This window comes from Pseudophryne corroboree, chromosome 1 (genome assembly GCF_028390025.1).
Source record: "Pseudophryne corroboree isolate aPseCor3 chromosome 1, aPseCor3.hap2, whole genome shotgun sequence".
Lineage (NCBI taxonomy): Eukaryota > Metazoa > Chordata > Amphibia > Anura > Myobatrachidae > Pseudophryne > Pseudophryne corroboree.
Window position 1 is genome coordinate 821,655,234 of NC_086444.1, and position 25,993 is coordinate 821,681,226.

General features: G+C 44.2%; 1 protein-coding gene across 2 annotated transcripts in view; it reads right to left on the reverse strand.

Moving 5' to 3' along the window:
- ANXA3 (annexin A3) overlaps positions 1–25,993 on the reverse strand; it is an 87,785-nt gene that overhangs the window by 24,340 nt on the left and 37,452 nt on the right. For both annotated transcript variants that reach the window (XM_063919574.1, XM_063919577.1), the window contains exons 4-10: positions 25,471–25,565; positions 24,344–24,457; positions 21,263–21,353; positions 11,606–11,685; positions 3,294–3,350; positions 2,228–2,321; positions 1,212–1,307 (exon numbers count right to left, since the gene is read on the reverse strand). In XM_063919574.1, coding sequence (XP_063775644.1) covers positions 1,212–1,307; positions 2,228–2,321; positions 3,294–3,350; positions 11,606–11,685; positions 21,263–21,353; positions 24,344–24,457; positions 25,471–25,565 — 627 coding nt within the window. The remainder of the gene's footprint in view (positions 1–1,211; positions 1,308–2,227; positions 2,322–3,293; positions 3,351–11,605; positions 11,686–21,262; positions 21,354–24,343; positions 24,458–25,470; positions 25,566–25,993) is intronic.

Sequence of the window (25,993 nt, forward strand, 5' to 3'; positions counted from 1 at the left end):
TAAAGAGAAGCAGGCTGAAAAAAATGTTAATATATGGTTGCCACATGCTAAATCGTTGCCTCTGTCCCTTAAAGATTAATTACGAGCAATGGTGTAATTGACTTCATGGTACAACCTTGAAATACTTGTGACTGGCAGTCATCCTTTATAACTGCATTCAGCCACATATATTGCATCTATTGTAAAACTACACACATATGTTTATACCTTGTTATAATGTGTGTTCTCATATGGTTTATATAACATGGTATAAAAACCATTGTTAACCAATGCATTTTTAACTTGACTAATACTATGTTGTTTGAAATTTGTTCAATTCATTTTCTACAAATTGTATGATATGTCATATATACATGTGCAGTTCTCTAAAAATTCCATTTATTACTGTAAATATAAAATGTTAGCCATATTCTACAATACACCCATCCATTTTCTGTCTACAGCACTATACAATAAGCTTCTTCTGGTAAATAATATGGTTATTGCCTAAAGTAAATTTTCGATTTACAAAAATAAAAATACAAAAAACAAACACACACTATCAAGTCAATCCAATTAGCCACGATAGGTGCAATGTGCTGTTGCCACGGCGTTTCAACACCAGGAACGGCACCCGATCTCGCACCCTTCGTGGGCTGAAATCAACCTCAATTCGCACAAAATTGCTCGGACCTCTATGGTGTGGCAAGTACGTTTGTGCAAATTCAAGCCACCATGACTCGTATCTGCAAGATCATTGCACCTAATTGGATTGACCCCTATAAATGAGCAGAACTTTCATTATAGTGTCACAGGTTCCTCACTGCCTGAATTTATTGTAATTGGGTCTGCAATGTTTTTCTGGGTGTGGTCTGTTAGACAGTTACAATTTCCAAGGTCAACCAGATGGCAGAGTAAAAAGGTCGACACACAAAAGTTGCCTTTTTTTGTGTGTGTTTAAAAAAATATTCCACCAAAATGTGTTGAAATGTGTCCTCTCGCGGGCCTGCTTCGCTTGCCACGCGTCAGGCATAACAGCTCACTCGCTTCGCCCGGCACAAGGCTACTAAAGGTAATAGTTTGTGACATGGATAGTAAAATGCACCAAAAGTTGTAACATGAAAAAACCCTAAAAGACGTGTGTCGACCTTTTGACCCTGTCGACTCTATGGTATCGCTTTGTAACTATCAACCACAACCTATTTTTCTTCATTTTACATCTAAAGTCTTACCTATGGCAATCAGCAAATCCTCCAGGTGACCAGATATTTCTCCTTCTATGCTCTCTTCTATGGTTTTATTGCAGATGGTCTTATAGTGATCAAATGCTGCAGATACAAAAGCAGGCATCAGTGACTGACATTTAAAAGCTTGAATTCAAATATTCTAGTTTTCCGCCAACTTTTTAATACACTTATATGCAGGCAACGCAAACAAAAAAATATACATAATAACCGCTAATTCTTCGTGAAATAAAAATATATTAAAAATACCATGAGTACTCTGTCAAAAAACAATTATTGCCTTCTTTTAAGACCACTTTTAGAAAGCGACTATTAAAGGTGGTAAAGTACAGATGTAGCCTCATACATCTATCCTCAATATACCATGCACTGCAAGATGCCTGGTGTGAGTGCGCCGGCAGTTCCCGTGCTACTCTGCTAATGTTGGGCGGCTGCATTTTCAGCAAAAAACATCGCTGCTTAAAATGACATGCTATTCTGTGTGCGACTGCGGCCGTATCTGGATACAAAAGTCTACATTGCAGTCTTTTCCAGAAAGACACACTTTTAGGGAAAAAATGCACAAAAGGACGCCCAGTGTAAGTAAACGTGCTCATGACTAGGCGCCACTACAAAGGCTGTTTAACGTGACTGCAGCAACATGAGAGAGAAAACATCTGTACTTAGGGATGGAAGTGAATTTCATGTTTTACCAGGTTTTTTTTGTTTTTTCACTACAATCAACACTTTTTGAATTGGTTCTATGGTTCCTTATATACGGTATATCCATTATTCATTCCTTTGCCATATTTTCTTTCAATCATGCTTCTCCCACTATTGACTCAATACATTTTAAAAATGAATGACAATAGATTAAGGAAGGAGGATTCATTATTTACCAAGAAGAACGTTTAAATTCTGAGTAAATGTAAAATCCCAGTTATTACACACATAGACCAAGTGGTGGCTCATTGTAAGATCCTGTGAAACCATATGTCCTTTTAAGTAAGAGAAAGATGACATACTTAGCCTAAGCTGTGGAAAGCTTCTCAAACAAAGAACTTCAATAAATTTGTCTTCATCTGTCCCCCATTTCTTCTCCCCAGCATTGTACAAAATCTATATTAAAATAAAACATTTGGAAAAAAAAGAATTTACTTTTAGAATTTGATTTCATTACTACTGTAGATGTTGCATTTAATCAGCAGCAGAACTACTGCTGCCACAGGGAGTGCGGAAGCTACAGAGCTCAGCAGTGAGGAAGGCTTGGCAACATTGGCAGTTTCAGAGGTGAGGGCTGCAACGCAGTCCAAAATTTAAATAGGGGAGCCACACCAACTGCTACCTCAGACATTGCCAAACATCACCGGCTGGGACTCCGTGGCAGTTGGTGCGGCTTCTTTATTTGAATTCTGGACTGCGTTGCAGTCCCACCTCCGGAACCGCCACTGCTTGGGTTGCACCAACTTCTGGTGATCCTGGCAGCCATTTTTTATGACCAGTGGTAAGTGAAACCATGCTTGGGGTTTTACTCCTGCCCATTCACCAGACCCACACAAGTTTATAAGAGGGCCCTCAGTGCTCTTTTGAAAGCAGAGATGGGCATCACAGGGTCTTAACCCAGATTTTGCTATGGGGTCCAACGCTACACAACCCCAACTAATCATGCCGGACTGTTGGCTGCTATTGTTTTCAATACTTAATTTGTATTACAAATGTTATACTGGATAGAATGTGAAGGCATAGCACATCCTATGTTAAAACATTACCGGAGATATACTGTACCTGTACGTTTGCTCAGTTACCATAACAGAGATAAATCTTAGTTTAGCGCATAAAAGATAAAATCTCAGATAATCTCTCACTTAGTTATTGCATCCAATTGCTTTTTAAAAGGAGCAATTTTTTTAAATAATAATTCCTCTTTATCAGACATGAACTAACAAAAATAACGGTTTGATAAATAGGATTGTTTTGAGAGGCAGAAATTACAGGTGATTAGTATGCTAAGTGTGGAAAGCAGGCTGAATATATCATTTTCACTTGTCAATGCCTCAGCGCAGCAGGGGAAAGATGTCTAGCTTAATTTACCTCTGCATCCTTTTTAGCAAGATGTTCATCCACTTTTGAACTTTCATCACGTCTGGCCTGCAGGAAAAAAAGAAAAGAGAATCAATTTTTATAGATTAAGTATATGGAGATTGATTGTGTTTTTGTAAGCAATGCTAAAGGCCGCTCAATCCACCTACCGTGGCAAATTCAGCACATTTACTGTGTTTTGAAAATTCACACCAATTATTATAGCATTTTGGTCCCCATTAAAACATATTCTACACATAAATGCAGGTCCAAATTTCTAAAGGAGACCAAAAAAAGAAATGCATAAAAAAAGAAAAAAAAAAAAAAAGATTGCAGAGGGTGAATGGAAAAGGCGCAGTTACCCCAGTTACACATTTGTTTTCCTCCAAATAAAATTAAGTCGCCTCACCACCTCCCAAAATAAAAAATAAAATTATATATACAGTGGGGCAAAAATAGGATTTTGGTACTTACCAAATAAATCCTTTTCTTTGAATCCACAGGGGGCACTGGAGTACTCTTGGGATATGGACGGGGTGTTAGCAGGATAGGCACATTTAAATATTTAAATTAGTAACTCTCCTCCCTCCTCCATACTCCCATAGTACCTCAGTGTTTTTTATGGAGCCAAGGAGCGATAGAGAAGATGAACAATGGAGAATTACATAAAACATTATAACAACGGACAACAATGAAGTTGACACATAACGTAACTGACAACTAACAGTTTGCACAACAATAGATATCACCTGAACATTTGAACAAGTCGGTGAGAATGTGTTACCATAAGATCCACTGAACTTACCACAAGACAAGTAAAACTGCTCTGGGTGGGCGTCCAATGCCCCCTGTGGATTCAAAGAAAAGGATTTATCTGGTAAGTACCAAAATCCTATTTTCTTTTTCATCCACTAGGGGTCACTGGAGTACTCTTGGGACGTACCAAAGTTTCCCCCTTCAGTGTAGATAAATGTAGTCCTCCAAAAACAGCAAAAGACGGAATAACTTGAAAGATGATGTCAGAAACTTCAGAGCTTCACACCAACCTTCACGCCAAATTCTGTTATAATGAGCTGCCGTAACTGGCTTCCGAGCACGTAACATGGTTAGTATAACAGATTCCGGAATGCCCTCTCTTCTTAAGAGGGCGATTTCAACAGCCACCCCGTCAAACGCAGCCGCGCTAAATCGGGGTAAAGGAACGGACCCTGTTTTAACAGGTCCGGACGTAGCGGGAGCAGCCACGGATCGTCTGCGAGTAGCCAGCGGAGATCCGAGAACCATGCTCTCCGCGGCGAATGAGGCGCCACTAGTATGACTGTGGCGGACTCTCGTTTGATCCGCTTTAGCAACAGAGGAAGCAGCGGAAACGGTGGAAACAAATACATGAGGCTGTACGGCCACACGATCGTGAGAGCATCCACTGCCACTGCCTTTGGATCTCGTGTTCTGGACACATACTGGGGTGTTTGATGATTTTGGCGAGATGCCATCAGGTTCACCTGTGGGTAACCCCACCTCTGAACCAACATATGAAACACTTCTGGATTTAATGCCCATTCTCCTGGATGAAAATCCCGACGGCTGAGATAATCCGCCTCCCAGTTGTCCACTCCCGGAATGAACACTGCCGACAATATCACCTGGTGATGCTCGGCCCAACTGAGGATTCGAGCCACTTCCCGCATGGTCATGCGGCTTCTTGTTCCTCCTTGTTTGTTGATGTACGCGACTGCCGTCGCGTTGTCTGACTGCACCTGGACAGTCTGAGACCGGAGCATGTGCACTGCTTGTCGCAGCGCGTTGTAAATTGCCCTGAGTTCCAGGACATTTATAGACAGCAATCTTTCATGATCTGACCAGAGACCCTGAAGCTGACAATTTTGGATCACAGCTCCCCAACCTCTGAAACTCGTGTCCGTCGTTAGAATTATCCAATTCCAGACGCAGAACCTTTTCCCTGCAGTGAGATTGTGTACTTGGAGCCACCAGAGTAGTGATACTCTGGTCCGTGGAGACAACCGCACCATCTGGTGAATCTGCAGATGCGAGCCTGACCACTGTGCGAGAACATCCAGTTGAAAAGGACGCGAGTGAAATCTTCCGAACTGGAGTGCTACGAAGGCCGCCACCATCTTTACTAACAGTTGAATGCACAAGTGTATCGAGACTGTTCGTGGCTTGAGCACTAACTGTACCAGATGACGAATACTCTGTACCTTCTGTTCTGGCAGGTAAATTCTTTGAGTCACGGTATCGAATCATTCCTAGGAATTGAAGTCGTTGAGATGGAATCAGATTCGATTTCTTGAAGTTGACAATCCAACCGTGCTAAACTAGCACATTGTACATCAGCAATGCATGTTGGAGGAGTATCTTTTGAGACGGAGCTTTGATGAGCAGATCGTCCAAGTACGGAACTATTATCACTCCCAGGGATCTGAGATGAGCTATCATCACAGACATCACTTTGGTGAATACCCGAGGCGCTGACGAGAGGCCAAACAGTAGAGCCTTAAATTGATAATGGTTTTGCTGTACCGCAAACCTTAAGTACCTCTGATGCGGTGGCCAAATTGGAATGTGTAAGTACGCATCCTTGAGATCCAGTGCAATCATGAATTCCTGTGGCTCTAAACCTGCAATTACTGACCACAGGGATTCCATCTTGAATCTGTAGTAAGTGACGTACTGATTGAGGCCCTTTAGGTTCAATATTTGTCTGACGGAATAATAACCTTGACCTTGTTGGTGAACTTGGACCAGAATCAAAACTGCTGAATCTAGCAGAGACTGAATCGCGATCTGCAGAACTGCCTTCTTGTCTTCTGACACAGGCAGTACTGTCTTGAAAAAGCGCATTGGTGGGAGACAAATCGAACTCTATTTTGTAACCTTTTAACACTAAATTGCGGATCCACCCATCTGTGGAGGTCTGGAACCACGCCAAATGGAACGTCTGAAGGCGTGCCCCCACCACTGAAGATCCGAGATGGGCTGGGAGCCTGCCATGCCACTGGCTTGTCGGTGGTCTTGGCGTCCTGACGGGTGGTGGTTTGTTGAAAACCACGTCCTCTACCACGTCTACCATGTGTGGTTGTTCCTCTAAAATGGCCTTGAAAGGGCTGAGGTCTAAAGGATTTGAACGCTGGTCCAGAGTATTTCCGTCTAGGTACCTGTGCAGGCAATGGTAAGAAAATAGACTTTCCCCCCGTGGCCTCAGCAATCGATTTGTCCAATTCAGGACCAAACAACTTCTCGCCAACGTAAGGCAACGCTTCTATTCCTCATTTGGCCTCTGCCTCCACCTGCCAAGAACGCAGCCAGAGTGCTCTGCGTGCCGTAACTAGTGACGCTGAAAGGCGAGAACTGACCTGGCAGACGTCCATAGAAGCTGTACATAGATACTCAGCAGCTTCACAGATGTGATCAGCGAGAAGTATAAGGTGGTCGTCTTGTAGGGCCGACCTGAGCTGTGTTATCCATATAATCACAGCCTTATTTACCCAAATTCCAACCAAACCAGGTCTAAGCAGTACCCCTGCTGCTGTATACATTGATTTTAGCATAGCTTCTAGTTTACGCTTTGACGGGTCTTTAAGCGTAGTAGCAGTTGGTACTGGAATGGTTAACTTTTTAGAAAGTTTTGACACCAACGAATCCATCATTGGAGGATTTTCCCATTTAGAGGTCACCGACTCTCGAAACGGGTAACTAGACAGAAACTGGCGAGGTATAGAAAACCTTTTATCCGGATTCTTCCATGCCTCTATTAACTGCTTATTTAGAGTTTCTGAAAAAGGAACACACACCGGAGATCTCCGTCGTTTAGCAAATATCACCTCATCATTTGAGAGAGGTTCTTCAGTCTCTGTAAAATTCAGAGACTGACATACCGCCCTGATGAGATTATCAATGCCCGGGCTGTCAATATCCTCACTATCTGACTGCTGGTCCAATTCACCTTCCTCATATTCATCTTGTGCAGTGAGGTCTGGCATTGAATAGTCAGGATACAACATAGCAGAAACTGGAACATTATAAGACAAATGATAACTATCTTTGTGACCCGAACTAGACTTGGACCTTTGCAAGGACTGAGACAGCTCCCGAGACCCTTCTGGTATCTCTGGCAGTCTCACCCGAGCCTCAGATCTTGCCATTTCCCGCTCTTGTCGAGCGGCGGCCAATTCCGATTGTAACCCAGCCATTACATCCGCTAGTATTGCCCATTGAGGATCAGGAGATGAAATCGGAGAAGAAATCTTATTTGTAGCCGTATTTACAAAACATACTGTGCATGTGGTAGAACCATCAGGTAACGCACTCTGACAGACATTGCAGTTAAGCTGCTTTTTTTATTTTGCTGGTGCCTTACTCACAAACAAATATACAAAGACAGACAAGTCCCACGACTCAGTAAATGTTACTAAGGTGTGTATATGGCCGAAGTGCAGTGCACGTGGCCAGACTATATGAAACCTGATCTGTCCAAATTCCTAGTAACACCCTTGCTCCATCCGGTGGCGGAGTGTTGTAGGACAGCAACTTCCTGTAAGAAGAAGCAGGAAGTATGGTTAAAATGGCCTCCAGCCATGTGCTTACAGTCTATGTATGACATAGCAACATTCCAGGTTATAAATACTTGCCCCCTGTACATTTATAACCCTTAAAACCATTAATATAGGCTTAACAGCCTATTACATGTAAAACAATGCAGCCTTTTTATTAATATAGGCTTAACAGCCTGTTAAAATCATGCAGCCTGTATAGTGTTGCTGCTTGGGCATTATCTCTCCCCCACCCCTCCCGCAGCTGCGATGCCTTTAATGGGGACAGACCGCAGCAGCCGCGAGCGCTGGCCGCGGTCTGAGTGAGGGATGAGCCGGCAGTCTCCCCCCCTCTGCCCCCACCTCCACCGCGTGAGCTACCTTAGTCAGCGCTATGCCGGGGCTCTGGCAGCAGGCGCCGGGAGCTGGGGAGCGGCAGCGGCGGGCAGTGTGCATCAGCGGCCGGGCGGCGGGCAGTGCGGGAGCCGGAAGGTGCACAGGTTCTGGGGATTCTAGCAGTCCCCACACACGGCGCTGACTGCCCCGATCCCCCAGTAATGCTATAAATACCTGAGGTGATGTTGTGCTACGACGGGGCTTCTTCACACAAACTCCGTCCAGCTCCTTCCTGCAGCCTCAGACTCGGAAATACTGAGCTGCCTGTGGTCTATGGCAGTGCTCCTCTCTGAGCGCCGACAAGCCAAGAGCTGCATGCAGCAGCTTCTACAATCCCGGACCCAAGCTTTTTTCTAAGCTGGGAAGGGATTGAGTAAGAAGTAATGAAAAATAAAAGTAAAAAATAGAAAATATGTGGAGCAACTCCACATGTGCTTCTATCCTGCTGAAGCACAGAAAAAACACTGAGGTACTATGGGAGTATGGAGGAGGGAGGAGAGTTACTAATTTAAATATTTAAATTGTGCCTATGCTGCTAACAAGAGTAGTCCAGTGACCCCTAGTGGATGAAAAAGAAAAAGTATTTGGGCAGCCACCGATTGTGCAAGTTTACCCACTTAAAAAGATAAGAGAGAGGTCTGTAATTTCCATCATAGGTACACTTCAACTGTGAGACAGAATCTGAAAAAAATAAACAGGAAATCACATTGTATGATTTTTAAACAATTTATTTGTATATTCTTGTGGAAAATAAATATTTGGACAATCAAAAAGTTTAACTCAATACTTTGTAATATAACCTCGGTTGGCAATTAGAGAGGTCAAACGTTTCCTGTAGTTCTTGACCAGATTTGCACACACACTGTAGCAGCTATTTTGGCCCACTCTTCCATGCAGCTCTTCTCTAGATCTGCCATGTTTTGGGGCTGTCGCCGGGCAACACGGTTTCGACTCCCTCCACAGATTTTCTATTTGGTTGAGGTCTGGAGACTGGCTAGGCCACTCCAGGACCTTGAAATGCTTCTTACGGAACCACTCCTCAGTTGCCCGGGCGGTGTGTTTGGGGTCATTGTCATGCTGGAAGACCCAGCCACGTTCCATCTTCAATGCTCTAACTGAGGGAAGGAGGTTTTTGCCCAAAAATCTCACGATACATGGCCCCATTCATCCTCTCCTTAATACGGATCAGTCGTCCTGTCCCCTTTGCAGAAAAGCAGCCCAAAGCATAAGGTATCCACCCCCATGCTTCACAGTTGGTATGGTGTTCTTGGGATGCCATTCATCATTCTTCTCCCTCCAAACACGGCGAGTGGAGTTTATACCAAGAAGTTCGATTTTGCTCTCATCTGACCACATTACATTCTCCCAATCCTCCTCTGGGTCATCCAGATGGTCACTGGCAAACTTTAGACGGGCCTGGACATGTGTTAGCTTAAGCAGGGGGACCTTTCAGGCGCTGCAGGATTTCAATCCATGACAACGTAGTGTTACTAATGGTAACCTTTATGACTGTGGTCCCAGCTCTCTTGAGGTCATTGACCAGGTCCCCCCGTGTAGTTCTGGGCTGATTCCTCACCATTCTCAAGATCATTGATACCCCACGAGGTGAGATGTTGCATGGAGCCCCAGGTCGAGGGAGATTGTCAGTGATCTTGTATTTGTTCCATTTTTTAATAATTGCAGCAACAGTTGATCTCTTCTCACCAAGCTGCTTGCCTATTGTCGAGTTGCTCATCCCAGCCTTGTGCAGCTCTACAATTTTGTCCCTGGTGTCCTTAGACAGCTGTCTGGTCTTGGCCATGGTGGAGAGGTAGCAGTCTGACTGTTTGAGGGTGTGAAGAGGTGTCTTTTGTACAGATAACCAGTTCAAACAGGTGCCATTAATACAGGTAATGAGTGGAGGATAGAAGAGCTTCTTAAAGAAGTAACAGGTCTGTGAGAGCCAGAAATCTTGCTGCTTGGTAGGTGTCCAAATATTTATTTTCCACCAGGATATACAAGTAAATTGTTTAAAAATCATAGTGTGATTTCCTGTTTTTTCAGATTCTGTCTCTCACAGTTGAAGTGTACCTATGATGGAAATTACAGACCTCTGTCATCTTTTTAAGTGGGTCAACTTGCACAATCGGTGGCTGTCCAAATACTTGCCCTACTGTGTGTGTGTTGGTATGTGTGTGTATATATATATATATATATATATATATATATATATATATATATATATATATATATATATATTCCTCAATACAGTCCAGCATACGGCACTCCCCTCCCCACCTGGGTACTGGCTCTGGTGCCCTCCTTAAGGGTATGTAGTATCCCAATATATCCACGGAGAAAGGCTGCACTCAAAAACTTTAAAGGTAGGTGAATCAAACCAGCATGTGGTTTAATAACCTTTCAACGCTTCGGGGGACGCACCCCCTTCTTCCGAAACGTTGAAAGTTTATTAACAAATGCTGGTTTGATTCACCTACCTTTACAGTCGGAGTGCTGCCTTGATGGATGGATAGATAGATAGATATAATAAAGAGCACCACCTATCAATAATGCTTTTTTAATTCAATCTCATCTTTCACAAATTGGAGCAACCAGCGTGAGTCAATTGCAAATGCTGTACTACATGTATGTATGCTGTAAAGAAAATGACATACAATGAAATACAATACTGTTCCTACTCATCTAGCCCCTCAACACACATTGCTGGGATAACTAGTTTGTAAAATGTGGTCCCCTTCTGGACAGTAACACTCATGAGCTACCCCAGTTGGATGCAAATACAGAGCTCTTCCCCCTTACACCATTATCTGAATCAGGTACAATGTAATGTTACATTGTAGTAGAACTGAATCCACACAGTCCTCTCTTATAGTAATCCGTTACACTTCACTATTCAAGATAATAGAGAGCCCCCAAATGGTAGCTCAGAGCTCTTGGGGGCTTCTGGTGAAGGCAAAGAACACCAGAGTTTGGTTCCCTCTATTACCTAGAACAAACTGGGGGTGCCAGCTCATAGCGAGAAAAGAAAAAAAAAAAAAAAAATTTTGGACATTCTAAAAAAGAAAATAAATCCATAATATATACTGCAAAAGCCTATGTTTCTGAATGCAGTCATTCACCAAAACCATCCACAGGACATAGCTCATCTCTAAAATTCCGCTATCCTCCCAGATTAAGCTTTAAACAGCATCAAATACACAGTTGTGGATGGTTTGAGTGAATAAGGAAATAATTACTGGCCACACAGCTAATATTCTGCGCTGAACAGAGGGTTATACTGGCAGATAGCTGTTGTACAATCCAATTGCCATCTAAAATTTAAAAAAAATATCAGTGTATAAAATAGACAACAAACACCAGTGTTAATTAAAGTCTTACATTAGCCAAGAACAGCAACGCTTTCCTAAAGTCACCTGAGGTCTCTGAACTGATGTTATCACCCAGACTTTTCCCATACACTAGAAGAGAAAACATATTGATAGTTACTTATGAAACATGTACTAAAGTTCTGGTGGTTTCTGCAGCCTAAGGAGCACTCATTTACATCATCTAAACTAGTACACGGGTAGAAGGCAGTGGCGTAAGTTCGCCCCAGTTGCCCGGAGGCATGATAAATGTTGGTGTCCCACCTACATACACACCCCCCCCCCCCCCCCCCAATATGTAGCTATCCGGCACTCAGGGTGAACAGTAGCAGTGTGCTCAAGTGACTTTACCAATAGTAATATAGATACACAGGCAAAGTGGACGGCACTTCAAGTCAGTCATCACAATAACAGACACCAGCATACCTTTATAGTAAATCTACAGTACTCCCTCACCCACCAGTGGGTCCCAGTGGAGATGCTTTGGCGCAGTGGTGTGCAGAATATATATATATATATATATATATATATATATATATATTACATACATACATACATACACACACACACCCACAGGTTGAGTATCCCTTATCCAAAATGCTTGGGACCGGAGGTATTTTGGATATCGGATTTTTCCGTATTTTGGAATAATTGCATACCATAATGAGATATCATGGTGATGGGACCTAAGTCTAAGCACAGAATGCATTTATGTTTCATATACACCTTATACATACAGCCTGAAGTCAATTTTAACCAATATGTGTAATAACTTTGTGCATTAAACAAAGTGTGTCTACATTCACACAATTTATTTATGTTTCATATACACACAGCCTGAAGGTCATTTAATACAATATTTTTAATAACTGTGTATTAAGCAAAGTTTTTGTACATTGAGCCATAAAAAAAAACAAAGGTTTCACTATTTCACTCTCACTCAAAAAAGTCTGTATTTCGGAATATTTGGATATGGGATACTCAACCTGTGTGTGTATGTATATATATATATATATATATATATATATATATATATATATATATATATATATATATATATATATATATATATATATATATATATATATATATATATATAAAAAAAACACACAAACGCTTCTTTCACTTAAACACACACACCCACCTCTTTGACACACGCACCTCACTTACACACTCACACCTCACTTAAAAACATGCACACACAAAACACAGTGCTGCCAACATCTATTAAAGACCCCCCACTGCTGGATTTCCCACTAGGCACGTGCCTATGGGCGGCGGTACAGCATTCCCCCCACCTCTTCCCAAACCAAAGGAGCAGCACAGCAGTCCTTCCCCCTTCTTGTGGCGGTTTTAGGTGCGGCGGGGCTAGCAGGGCAGGCTGCGCCATCAGCACCCGTCTGATGACCAGAGTCACCCTGCCAGCCTCCCGCTGCCCACATCCCTTCCCACTGTCCGCCCGCTTCCCGCATTCTGTCCGCATCCCTTCCCCCTGTCTGACAGCACCCACCCATCAGCTCCCGCTGTCCACATCCATCCCCCATCTGCCCGCTACTCACTTGATGCTGGGGAGGAAGAGCCAGGAGCTGAGGGCAGGAGCCAGCCTGGATGGTGGCGAGTGGTACACACTCATTCACGGTCTCTCTCTCTCTTTCTCACCTGGAGCAATGTGTATAATTAGCTACCTACTGCAATATGCATAATGGGCTACCTGGAACAATGTGTATAACGGACCCAACTTGGCGCAGTGTGTATAAGGGGGGGGTGGATGTTCAGCGGCCAATATAGTTGTGCTTGTGTGTGTGGGGGTGGGCGGCCAATATCAGGGCCCCTAAATACTTTGCCTGTGTATCTATATTACTACTGGTAGAGGGCCCCATATCCTTTACAGACTGGTTACATTTACAAATAATAATACAATCCACATCCTTGGTATAGGGGGCACAAATATAAAAACAACCTCTAACAATTAAACACAAATATACACAACCTCTAACAATTATTACGACAGGTACTATACAACAGAGATCTAAAATAAACACAATCTAGTGATAAAAGATATACACTGATATGGCCAAATTGTTATGACTACCAGGTTAAATTATATTTTTGGTACTTGCCTGCAAAAAAAATGTTGTGACATGGCTTTATTACCTCATTTCATTGGCAACTATTAAAAGACCTTTCACTTTTTTGATCATGTTGTTTTGTCCAATGTTTAGATAGATATATAACCTTACCTGTTGCTCATAACTACTTATTAAAATTTATACGCTGAAGCGTGTCTCTGTTTCATTTATTCAAGCCGAGTGCGCACCTTCTCTGTCTCTCTCTCTCTCTATATATCTATATCTATCTATCTTTTTTTTTTTTTTTTATATATACTTTGTATTTATCCAATGTATTAATTTGTAGCTTTAGGGTATATTATTTAGCAGATTCTTTAGCAACTTTGATGAGTCATACCACCGTCATATTTATTTAGAAATAGACATGTGTTGCTTAGCAACTCTTGCAACTGAATTTAAACTGTAAGCTGTGATATCATTGTGAACCTAATTTTATGAATATTTTACATGGCTGCTCATATATTATCTGCCTTTATCAATTGGGCATTGCCTATTTTACCCGATGCAATTTCAGCCGGTAAAAATTACCGGATATCGCGATTAATGACTGATGGTCATTATCGCAGGATCCAATTAGAGGCCGTTTTTATTGTAGAAAATTAGACCTGCGATCACACAAACACACATGGTATTGGGGATAAGTCCCAGATCCAATGTGTTATCATGGCTCTGGTGGCTGCCTGAGGCACCGGAAGCATAATCCCCAGGATAGCTCCCGGCGAGCCTATTAGCAGCGGTAAAGTACCGCCCATTATCTGTTTTGGTTATTACTTCACTTGTTTTGTTTTTGTTGATATCAACTGATGTCGCAACGTCACTTCCGGTATGGTGGAATATAGATTAATTATCCTTGGTTGGGGGATGTTTACACCATAACGAGGACCCAGAACCCAAAGAAACATTATATCACATAAAGCAGCGCTTTTTATAATGCTTCTATGGGTTCTGGGTCCTCGTTATGGTGTATATAAACTCTGGTGTGATTCAATGTCTGATTCAATTGTGAATGTTGAATATTCAATTGCTGTTGTGTAGGTCCTGACTGTAATGGGCCCTACACACTGGGCGATAATACTTAACGATATGAACAATCTCATTAATTAATGAACAAGATACCGTTCACATCTTTCAGTGTGGAGGCACCAGCGATGAACGATGCGCGGCAATGCGCTCGTTCATCGCTGGTGCCCCGTCGTTCATCCATATTTGCCTGCACTGCTATGGAGCCAGGTGACAGGGAGAGTGAAGAGTCTTCAATCCCCCCGTCGCCGGGTCGGCCGTATCCACCGTCGGGGCAGCTCAGCGGAGGATCGCAAAGTGTGTAGGGCCCTTAAGTATTATCGTTGCTTTGTATGTAACCGTAACAAAAAGGGTCTTGATTATTTGCAATATGTATAAATTTGGTATAAACCTTTTGATATTTATGTTCCAGCTGTATTAGCTGTGTGTATTAGCTATGTGAAACAGTCGCTGGTGTATTTTTGTTAGTTTTTACTTAATGATGTTTTAATGTTTATTGCAGCCTTACCAACGGGAGCGGTGTGATGACATGATCTGTGGGCGTCATCCACGGGACCCGGCGGTCAACGGCACATGTGGATTGATGGTTATAAGGTCAGTGCAAACTGTGTTTGTAGTATCCTAACAACAAGGTGAATAAAAGCCCCGAAACATTGAAAGAAGCTGCTGTGATGCGATTTATTTAAATCCTGTGAGCCACCTGTATATCTGATTGAGAGATAGATAAATATATATTTATCTTGCAGTTTATACTGCGCTGCACAGAAAATAGGATTTTAATTACCTGAAACGGTAAATCCTTTTCTCGTAGTCCGTAGAGGATGCTGGGGGTCCATATTACTACCATGGGGTATAGACGGGTCCACCAGGAGCCATTGGCACTTTAAGAGTTTAATAGTGTGGGCTGGCTCCTCCCCCTATGCCCCTCCTACCAGACTCAGTCTAGAAAACTGTGCCCGAGGAGACAAAATACTTTGAGAGAAGGAAATACACAGATAGTGGCGAGATTCATACCAGCTCACACACCAGACAAACCCGGCTAACAAGCCGGAAAAACACAGCAACAGCTGAAACAGTACTAAACAGTAAACAATGCAGAACTTACCTAAGAACCAGGTAGAGCTGAACTAAAAAACCAAAGCAGGAAAACGAAGCGCTGGGCGGGTGTCCAGCATCCTCTACGGACTACGAGAAAAGGATTTACCGTTTCAGGTAATTAAAATCCTATTTTCTCTTACGTCCTAGAGGATGCTGGGGTCCATATTAGTACCATGGGGATGTACCAAAGCTCCCAGAACGGGAGGGAGAGCGCGGAGGCTCCTGCAAGACCACTTGACCAAACTTGAGGTCATCAGAGGCCAAAGTGTTGAACTTGTAAAACCTGGCAAATGTGTACGAACCAGACCAAGTCGCAGCTCGGCAAAGCTGTAGTGCCGAGACACCCCGGGCAGCCGCCCAGGAAGAACCCACTTTACGAGTAGAGTGGGCCTTAACCGATTTCGGACATGGCAATCCTGCTGTAGAATAGGCATCCTGGATAGTGAACCTGATCCAGCGTGAAATCGACTGCTGCGAAGCAGGACACCCAATGTTCTTGGGATCATAGAGGACCAACAGAGAGTCAGTTTTCCTATGACGAGCTGTCCTCTGCACATAGATCTTCAAAGCCCTCACAACATCCAAGGCCTTTGAAGCAATTGAGGAGTCAATAGCCACTGGCACCACAATAGGCTGGTTGATATGAAAAGCCGATGCAACCTTAGGCAGGAACTGCGGACGAGTCCTAAGTTCCGCCCTGTCTTCATGAAAGATCAGATAAGGGCTTTTACAAGATAAAGCCCCCAATTCCGACACGCATCGAGCAGAAGCCAAGCCCAACAAAGTGAGCGACTTCCACGTGAGAAACTTGATGTCAGCCTCCAGTAGAGGCTCAAACCAAGCTGATTGTAGGAACTGCAAAACCACATCTAGAACCCAGGGTGCTGTTGGCGCCACAAAAGGAGGTTGGATGTGCAGAACCCCTTTCAAAAAAGGTCTGAACCTCAGGAAGGACAGCCAATTGCTTTTGAAAGAAGATGGACAAGGCAGAGATTTGGACCTTGATGGAGCTCAATCTCAGGCCCATATCCACTCCTGCTTGCAGGAAAAGGAGAAAACGTCCGAGTTGAAAATCCACCGCAGGGAATTTTCTGGATTCACACCAGGAAACATTTTTTCCAAATACGGTGGTAATGTTTAGACGTTACCCCCTTCCTAGCCTGAATCAGGGTAGGAATAACCTCGCTCGGGATACCTTTCCGAGCTAAGATCTGGCGTTCAACCACCAAGCCGTCAAACGTAGCCGTGGTAAGTCTTGATAGGCGAACGGCCCCTGCAGCAGCAGATCCTCCCGAAGAGGTAAGGGCCTTGGACCTTCCAGAAGATGATCCAGCAGATCCGCATACCAAGCCCTTCGCGGCCAGTCCGGAGCAATGAGGATTGCCAGAACCCCTGTTCTTCTTACCAGCTGAAGAACCCTTGGGATCAGAGGAAGTAGAGGGAACATATACACTGACGGGAACACCCACGGTGTTGCCAGTGCGTCCACCGCCACTGCCTGAGGGTCTCTCGACCTGGAACAGTACCTCCCCAGCTTCGTGTTGAGGCGGGAGGCCATCATGTCTATGTGAGGAACCCCCCACCAAGCGGTTACTTCCTCGAACACCTTCGGATGGAGGCCCCACTCCCCTGGTCGGAGATCGTGTCTGCTGTAGAAGTCTGCTTCCCAGTTGTTTACTCCCGGAATGAAGATTGCTGACATCGCTACAGCGTGCCTTTCCGCCCAGAGAAGGATTTTTGACACCTCTGACATTGCAGCCCTGCTCTTCGTTCCGCCTTGTCGGTTTATGTAGGCCACAGTGGTCACGTTGTCCGACTGTACCTGAACAGCCCGATCTTGTAGCAAGATGTGTTGTACAGGAGGGCGTTGTACACGGCCCTTAGCTCCAGGATGTTTATCGGGAGAAGGGATTCTTGAAACGACCACTTTCCTTGAAAGGTTTCCCCCAGAGCAACTGTTCCCCAACCTCTTACACTTGCATCTGTGGTTAAGAGGATCCAGTTCTGAATTCCGAACCTTTGGCCTTCCAGTAAGTGTGGAAGTTGTAGCCACCAGAGGAGTGAAATCCTGGCTTTCGGAGACAGGCGTATCCTCTTGTGCATATGTAGGTGAGAGCCCAACCACTGGTCCAAGAGGTCCAGTTGAAATGGACGAGCGTGAAACCTGCCGTACTGCAGAGCCTCATAGGCGGCAACCATCTTCCCCAGAAGGCGGATGCATTGATCAACAGACACCCAGGTAGGCCGTAAGACCTCCCGGACCACTGTTTGAATCACCAATGCCTTCTCCACCGGGAGAAACACCCTCTGCACCTCCGTGTCGAGGATCATTCCCAGGAAAGACCGCCTCCGCATAGGCTCCAGATGAGACTTTGGAAGGTTCAGGATCCAACCGTGCTTCCTGAGCAGCTGTGTTATGAGCGCGATGGATCGTAATAACCTCTCCCTGGACAACACCTTGATCAGGAGATCGTCCAGATAAGGAATTATGTTCACCCCCTGCTTGTGGAGAATAACCATCATCTCCTTCATAACCTTGGTGAAAATCCTCGGTGCTGTGGAGAAGCCAAACGGCAGCGCCTGGAACTGATAGTGGTCATCCAACAGCGCAAACCAGAGGTATGCCTGATGCGGTGACCAAATGGGGATGTGGAGGTAAGCATCCTTGATGTCCAGAGACACCAGGAACTCCCCCTCCGTTAGCCCTGAGATGACAGCTCTCAGAGATTCCATCTTGAATTTGAACTCCCTGAGATAAGGGTTCAAAGACTTTCAAAGTTCAGAATAGGCCGTACCGAATCATCCGGTTTCGGTACCATGAAAAGGTTTGAATAATAACCCTTGTTCCACTGTTGAGGCGGAACGACGACTTCCGACACCACCAATTTTCTGATGGCCCCCAGAAGAATCGCTTTGTCCACCAGCAGAGCTGGTAAGCCTGACTTGAAGGAACGGTGAGGCGGGGGATCTTGAAACTCTAGTCTGTACCCCCTGGACACTATATCCAGGACCCAGGGGTCCAGAACAGACGACATCCAGACGTGGCTGAACTGTCGGAGTCTCGCCTCCACCTGACCGTCCTCCAGGCCCAGCCGTCCACAGTCATGCAAAGGGCTTAGTGGCATCAGAAGCGGGCGCAGGTTTCTTTCCTTTTGCAAGACCACCTCTGAAGAAGGTGTTCGAAGGCTTGTTTTTTCTTTGCCTCGTGGGCCGAAAGGACTGTGACGCAGCTGGTGTAAAAGGCTTCTTCGTAGCCGGTGCAGCTGAGGGGAGAAAAGTAGACTTACCCGCGGTAGCCGTGGCAATCCACGCATCCAGCACCTCCCCAAAGAGAGCCTGACCCGTGTAGGGTACGCCCTCCAAGCTCTTCCTGGATTCCGTATCCGCAGACCATTGGCGCAGCCAGAGACCCCTGCGAGCCGAGACTGACATGGAGGAGCTCTCCGCAGCCATGGAGCCCAGGTCCTTCATGGAATCCACTAGGAACCCTGCAGAATCCTGAATATGGCATAAAAACATATCAACGTCATCTTTATCCAGCGTAGCCGATTCTTCCTGCATAGTGATAGACCACCTGGCAATAGCTTTTGCAATGCAGGCACAGGCTATAGTAGGCCTTAATATAGCCCCAGAAGCCGTGTACATGGATTTTAACGTAGCATCCACCTTGCGATCCACCAGGTCTTTCAACGCAGTAGATCCTGGTACCGGCAGCACCACCTGTTTGGACAGCCTAGATACAGAGGCATCGACCAACGGCGGGGACTCCCATTTCTTCCTATCTTCCCCTGGGAAGGGAAAAGCAACCAAAACCCTCTTAGGGATAAGAGAAATTTATTTTCCGGAGTTTCCCAGGCCTTTTCAAAGATCGCGTTTAATTCTTTGGATGCTGGGAAGGTGAGGTGGGGCTTCTTGTTTTCTGTAAAGAAGGCCTCCTCCACCTGATCCGGAGCGGTGTCCGAAATGTGCAAAACATCTCTAACAGCTGCAATCATCAACTGTACCCCCTTGGCAAGTGATGCCGTTCCCTTCAACACATCCCCGTCAAGGTCTGCAGTGTCAGAGTCGGTGTCAGTGTCATCCTGCACCATTGCAAGTGCACGTTTCTGAGAATGAATCGCAGGGGACCCCAAAGAGGCAGTATCAGTCCAAACAACCATAGAGGACTGGAGGACCTGAGTGGCGTGCTCAGTCCTAGCAACTCTATCAGAAATCTGGGAAATAGTCCCCCTCAGAGAGACTAACCATTCTGGCTCTCTAGCAGGGATCTGCGCTAAAACTGTGCAATCCTGATTACATGGAATGGAGTCCTCCTGTGAGGATAAATCCTCTGCAGCATATGATACATTGTCCCTTGACATGTTACCACACACACGGTATTATGAAGGCAGAGTTTCCCCCCAAAGAATGACAGAGACACAGAGATTGGAGCCAACCCACACACAGTGCTATTAAAGGTATAGGGAGTCCCTAACCAGCGCTGACTGTGTCCCTTAATAGGCGACAGTCTGTATACAGCTCCCCCCCACCCCTTCTACAACCCCCTTGGTACCGTACAGATAGCTGGAGATTGCGCTGGAGGGACCTTGGTCCACTTGGTAGTGACAGCAGGCAGGAAAAATGGCGCTGAACGCTGCTGGGTCCGCTGAGAAGCTCCGCCCCCTTCAATGGCGCCGGCTTCCTGCTCTGTAAAGAGATTATACTGGCCTGGAGGAACAGTGGCTGACCCGAATCCGCAGACCCAGTCAGGAGATGACCAGTGTGGGGTCTAGAGCAGTCCCAGGACACTCCCCTCAGCGCCACACCAAGGTACACTGAGCCGCCCCGGAGCGCGGTCAAGGCCGCGCTCCCGCCCTAATAGCTGCCCTCTTCACACTGTCCCCCCGCTTGCAAGGGGGGGATAGTGACTAACTCGCCATGTTCAGCATCTTGGAGGTGGCGGTCGGCTGCTGGGGTGAGCGTTCCCCTGTGGCGGGGCGCGATCGGGCCCCCCGGAGCCAACGTCCAGTCAGCGGGAGCAGTGGCTCGGGACCCCGCAGGGCGGACACTGCCCCCCACACTCCCACGCTGCAGGAAGGCTGTTGCCAACAGCCTCCCTGTATAACAAAATCCTGAGAGAAAGAAATAAAACTCTTACCAAGAGAACTCAGTAGAGCTCCCCTAGCTGTGACCGGCTCCTCCGGGCACATTTTCTAAACTGAGTCTGGTAGGAGGGGCATAGACGGAGGAGCTAGCCCACACTATTAAACTCTTAAAGTGCCAATGGCTCCTAGCGGACCAGTCTATATCCCATGGTACTAATATGGACCCCAGCATCCTCTAGGACGTAAGAGAAACTAACTGAAATGTTGACAACCCCACCTTACTGTGGTAAGAGGATTTTTCATATGAGGCAACCTGTATTTAATATGATACTTATCTACCTGTGTAGTAAGCATCCCCCACTTCTTTCATTTGTTTGCTGGTTCTTGACGCTAGAATTTCTATTAAAATATTTTCAGATGTTCCTGTGCCCTTAGGATTGAAAAGAAATCAATGTCAGTGAATGGACATTCCTTGTTATATAAACAATTACATGATGTATACAAACAAGTATGGGGTAATTCCAAGTTGATCGCAGCAGGATTTTTGTTAGCAATTGGGCAAAACCATGTGCACTGCAGGGGAGGCAGATATAACATGTGCAGAGAGAGTTAGATTTGGGTGGGGTGTGTTCAATCTGCAATCTAAATTGCAGTGTAAAAATAAAGCAGCCAGTATTTACCCTGCACAGAAACAAAATAACCCACCTAAATCTAACTCTCTCTGCAAATGTTATATCTGCCCCCCCTGCAGTGCACATTGTTTTTGCCGAACTGCTAAAAAAATTCCTGCTGCGATCAACTTGGAATTACCCCCTATATTCATATATTAACCACTTAACTGACCATTTTTTTCACCAAAAACCGCTCCAAAAAGGGTTGTTTTTTTAATGAGTGAATTAGGTGAAGAACATGAATTTAACCCTATCCAAATAATTTTAGTTTAAAAATATATATATATTTATTTATATTTATTTCTCAAACATCAGAACATCAGTAACATTACTTTTTACCCGCAAGACAGCTGCCAGGTACACAAGCGGGGTCTGGAAGTGGCTCGGGGGGGTGTTTTACACTTTACCAGCGGTTACTATTGTCTGCAGCCGCTAGGTGGGGGGTCCTGCCATGCTGGACCCCCCACCGATCAGCAGTGATTGGCAGCACTGCATCACTGAGGGGAGTGTGCAGGGAGGCAAAGAGACCTTCCAGTCCCTCCGACAGCAGCAGCGGAGGGAAGTTTCCCTTCCCTGCTGCTGCTAACACTCTTTATCTGACTGGTCGCATCCTGTGCGACCATGTCAAATAAAACACTTGCTGGTCTGGTCGCATCTGATGCAGCCATGCCAGGCAAGTGGTTAAATACTGCAAACAATTTAATTATGCATGGAACATATATAGCCATTGTTATGACTTACAGTGGCAAGATAAACTATGTAAACCCCTTGAAATTACCTGAATTTCTGCATAAATTGGTCATAATATGTGATTTGATGTTCATCTTAATCACAGTCTGTTTAAACTCATAACACAATTATACGTGCAGGATGGAAAAAGTATGGATTGAATAACTGGTTGACCCTGCCTTGGCAGCAATAACCTAAAAAAAAGTATTCCTATAGCATCAGATCTGCTCAATGGTCTGGAAGGAATTTGGGCCATTTCTCCTTATAAACTGTGTCAGTTCGCTATAGTCTTGGGATACCTGGTATGAACCGCTAACTTCAGGTCATGCACCAGCCACCTCAGTCAGGATAAGGTCAGGACTCTGACTGGGCCATTTCAGAAGACACATTGGGGTAAATTTACTAAGATAGGAGTTCTATTTAAGATGGGATGTTACCCATAGCAATCAATCAGATTTCAGGTATTATCTTCTAGAAGGTGCTAGATAAATGAGACGTAGAAACTGATTGGTTGCTGTGGGCAACATCCCATCTTAAATAGAACTCCCATCTTTGTAAATTTACCCCATTTTCTTCTGTTGAAACCATTCAGTTGTTGATTTACTCCTGTGTTTTGGGTTGTTGTCCTGCTGAGCTTTAACTGGGGGACTGTTAGCCTTACGTTCTCCTGCAAAATGTCTTGATAAACTTTTATAATTATTTTTCCTTCAATGAGAGCAAGCGGTACAGGCCCTGTAGCAACAAAACAGCCCCAAATAATTAAGCTCCTTCCACTATACGTAAATTACAGTTGGGATGAGGGTTTGATGCTGTTATGCAGTGTCTTTTTTTTTCTCCATGCGTAGTGGGTTATGTCATAGGGTCTGAGTTTTCAGGAGCAGAGGGATTTCTGTGATCTTGGCCGGTTTTGCTGTTTATGTTATTGCAACTTTAAATCTGCAGCAGAGATCGCCAGAGTCGTGTTGCTTCTGAAAACTATGAGCCCCCATAGAAATGTGTGTTCGTTTCAAACAACTCAGATTCGTTTCATCTGTCCACAGAATATTTTACCAGAAATACTGTGGAACATCCAGATGCTCTTTAGCTAACTTCAGACATTCAGCAATATTTTTTGGTACAGTAGTGACTGTCCTTCCAAGTTTTACATATTGTAGCCTCATAAACAAATATGTTTGCAAGATGCTGAGATTTCGGCAAGTCTTTATCTGACACTATAGGATTAATGTTAACCTGTATTCTTGCACTGTGCTCTTGCATTCATCTTGTATTTTGTTTCACCATGGACTGATAAACATCAAGGCTTTTAGAGAAGCTTTTGTAACACTTTCCAGCTTAATTTAATTCAACAATGTTAATCTTAAATCTTCGTAGAGATCATTTGTTCAAGGCATGAGACATATCGGGCATTGGTTCTTGAGAATAGCAAAGTAAACATGTGTGAGTGGTGTTAATAAGGCAGGGCATCTCTAATCTAGTCTCATTCAGGTTAGCTAGATTATTTTTGGAAATAAATGATATGTTTTAGTTATACATTTACATGGGGGGGGGGTATCAAACCTTGGGCAGAGATGAAGTGTTCAGGAATAAACAGGGACGTGCTGTGAGGTAAATGGATCTGGTAGCACTGCCTAGTACTAGAGCCAGATTTACACGCAATAAATGAGCCAAAGGATTCATATGGGCATTATGCTGGGCGCCGGCATAACATACTACACCCTGCTTCACCGGACAGACTTTTTACTAGAGAGTTTTGGCTACAAAAATTATTCGAATAATACAAAGACCATTTTTATAATATATTCTTTGTATTTTTCATATACTTTATATGCTCAAAACTCTGGCGGCAACGATAGTATAATAGAAGAGGCTCTGACTCACCCCACCGCACGCCTCTGGAAAAAAAGTACCAACCGATTCTACAGACAGCATTAGATCTGCCTTTGCCACATTACCACATACTAGAAAATACCAGAGAAATTGAAATTAAAGGATACAAGGCATTCTGCATCCTAATACATACCTTCATGGCCTTCTTTAGTTGTTTTGCATCAAAATAAGCAGGAGGCAATGTCAGTGATACCAGCAGGTGTTCAAAGTTTCCAGAAAGATCACCTTTCAAGTCATCTTTTAGTTCCTAAACATAAAACAAAGGGTACAACGCAAAGGTGTTGCAGGAACTGTGTGGGCCCCATAGCAACATTGTGAAGGGGCCCATGTCCCAGTGCTTTTAGAAAGACACCTCCCTGCAGCAGTTGTTCATTTTATGTCCCATAATATTGCCCTAATTCATTTTCTGAACCACAGCAGTGCCTTAGTTAATATTATGCTCCACAGTAGTGCCCTAGTTCATTTTCTGTCCCATGGTAGTAATCCTATTTTGTTTTATAAGCCATATAAATGGCCTAGTTCACATTATGTCACATTGTAGGGCTGCCAGTACACATTATGCAACACAGTAACCATAATTTACATTATGACAGTGTCCCCAGTTCATACTGTGCCACATTACAGTGCCCCCTGTTCATGTTACGTAACATTATAATGCCCTCAGGTTCATTTTATACCACATTACAATGAGCAGGGCTAAGTACATATCTAGATATATTGTAGACTCCTAAGCAAAAGTTTTTAAGGACCCCCTATATACCACCCAATGATAAAAATGTATAACGCATGAACCTTTGACAGGGAAGGTAGGCCCCTCTCAGCTCTGCACCCATGGTAGCTACGCCCTTAGTACTTTGTAGGTTATTCTGATGGCATCATGCCACCAAATAAAAAACGTACAATCCAAAATAAAAGGGAAAGATCCCTCTTGCTATATGCCACGCTCCTTGCAGCAGCCCATATGGTCAGTAGTTTTACAACTGTTTCATAACCTAAGATGTATCCCATATACTATCCAGCCTGTCACACAGATCCACAAATAGTGGAGAACAGCAAATCAGGGATTTTTAACAAAGAATTTCCCTGATAGATCGCAGTTCATAGAGGGCCGCCAATCTGCATTTCCAATCCGAGGATCTGGTCAGATCGGAGACACAGCCTCCTGATGCATAGGACCCTTTATACAAACTATTTTTATTTTATATTGCCATGTCAACTATTACTGACTTTTCCACAGTAAAAAAATATGCAGATGGATACCTTGCCACAGGCTGCCTCGTATTCTTTCGCAATAAGCTGTCTTTGTGAACTTGACCGTTGTGTCAGAATGTTGATTAATGAATCTTCATCAGTTCCTGGATGAAACGAAAGCAAATAAAAAGTTTGTATTATATTATTATACATTTATCTCAGAAAATAGATTACATGTATAACCAAATACCAACAAAGACATTGTACAGCTATGGTGTATTATAAGCTCACAGCAGCTCATGGGTTACAGATAAATTCTCCCAAACAAAATTCTGAAAAATTAGACTGTAACAAGCTAAGATGTACAGAGATGCCATGATATACATATCAGATGGAATGACTTGCGCCCTCTTAGCTGCAGCTCAGACCCGCTCACAAGAGCACCAAATCTTGATCAGCATATACACAAGCAAATGGAGAACGGTCCTCAAGCGTTGCTAGATTCCCCAGAATTATTATGGTGATGATAACCTGCGTATTACCAAATGCGTTGGTGTTTGAGGACTCCTGACAGTTGATGTCCACTTCCTGT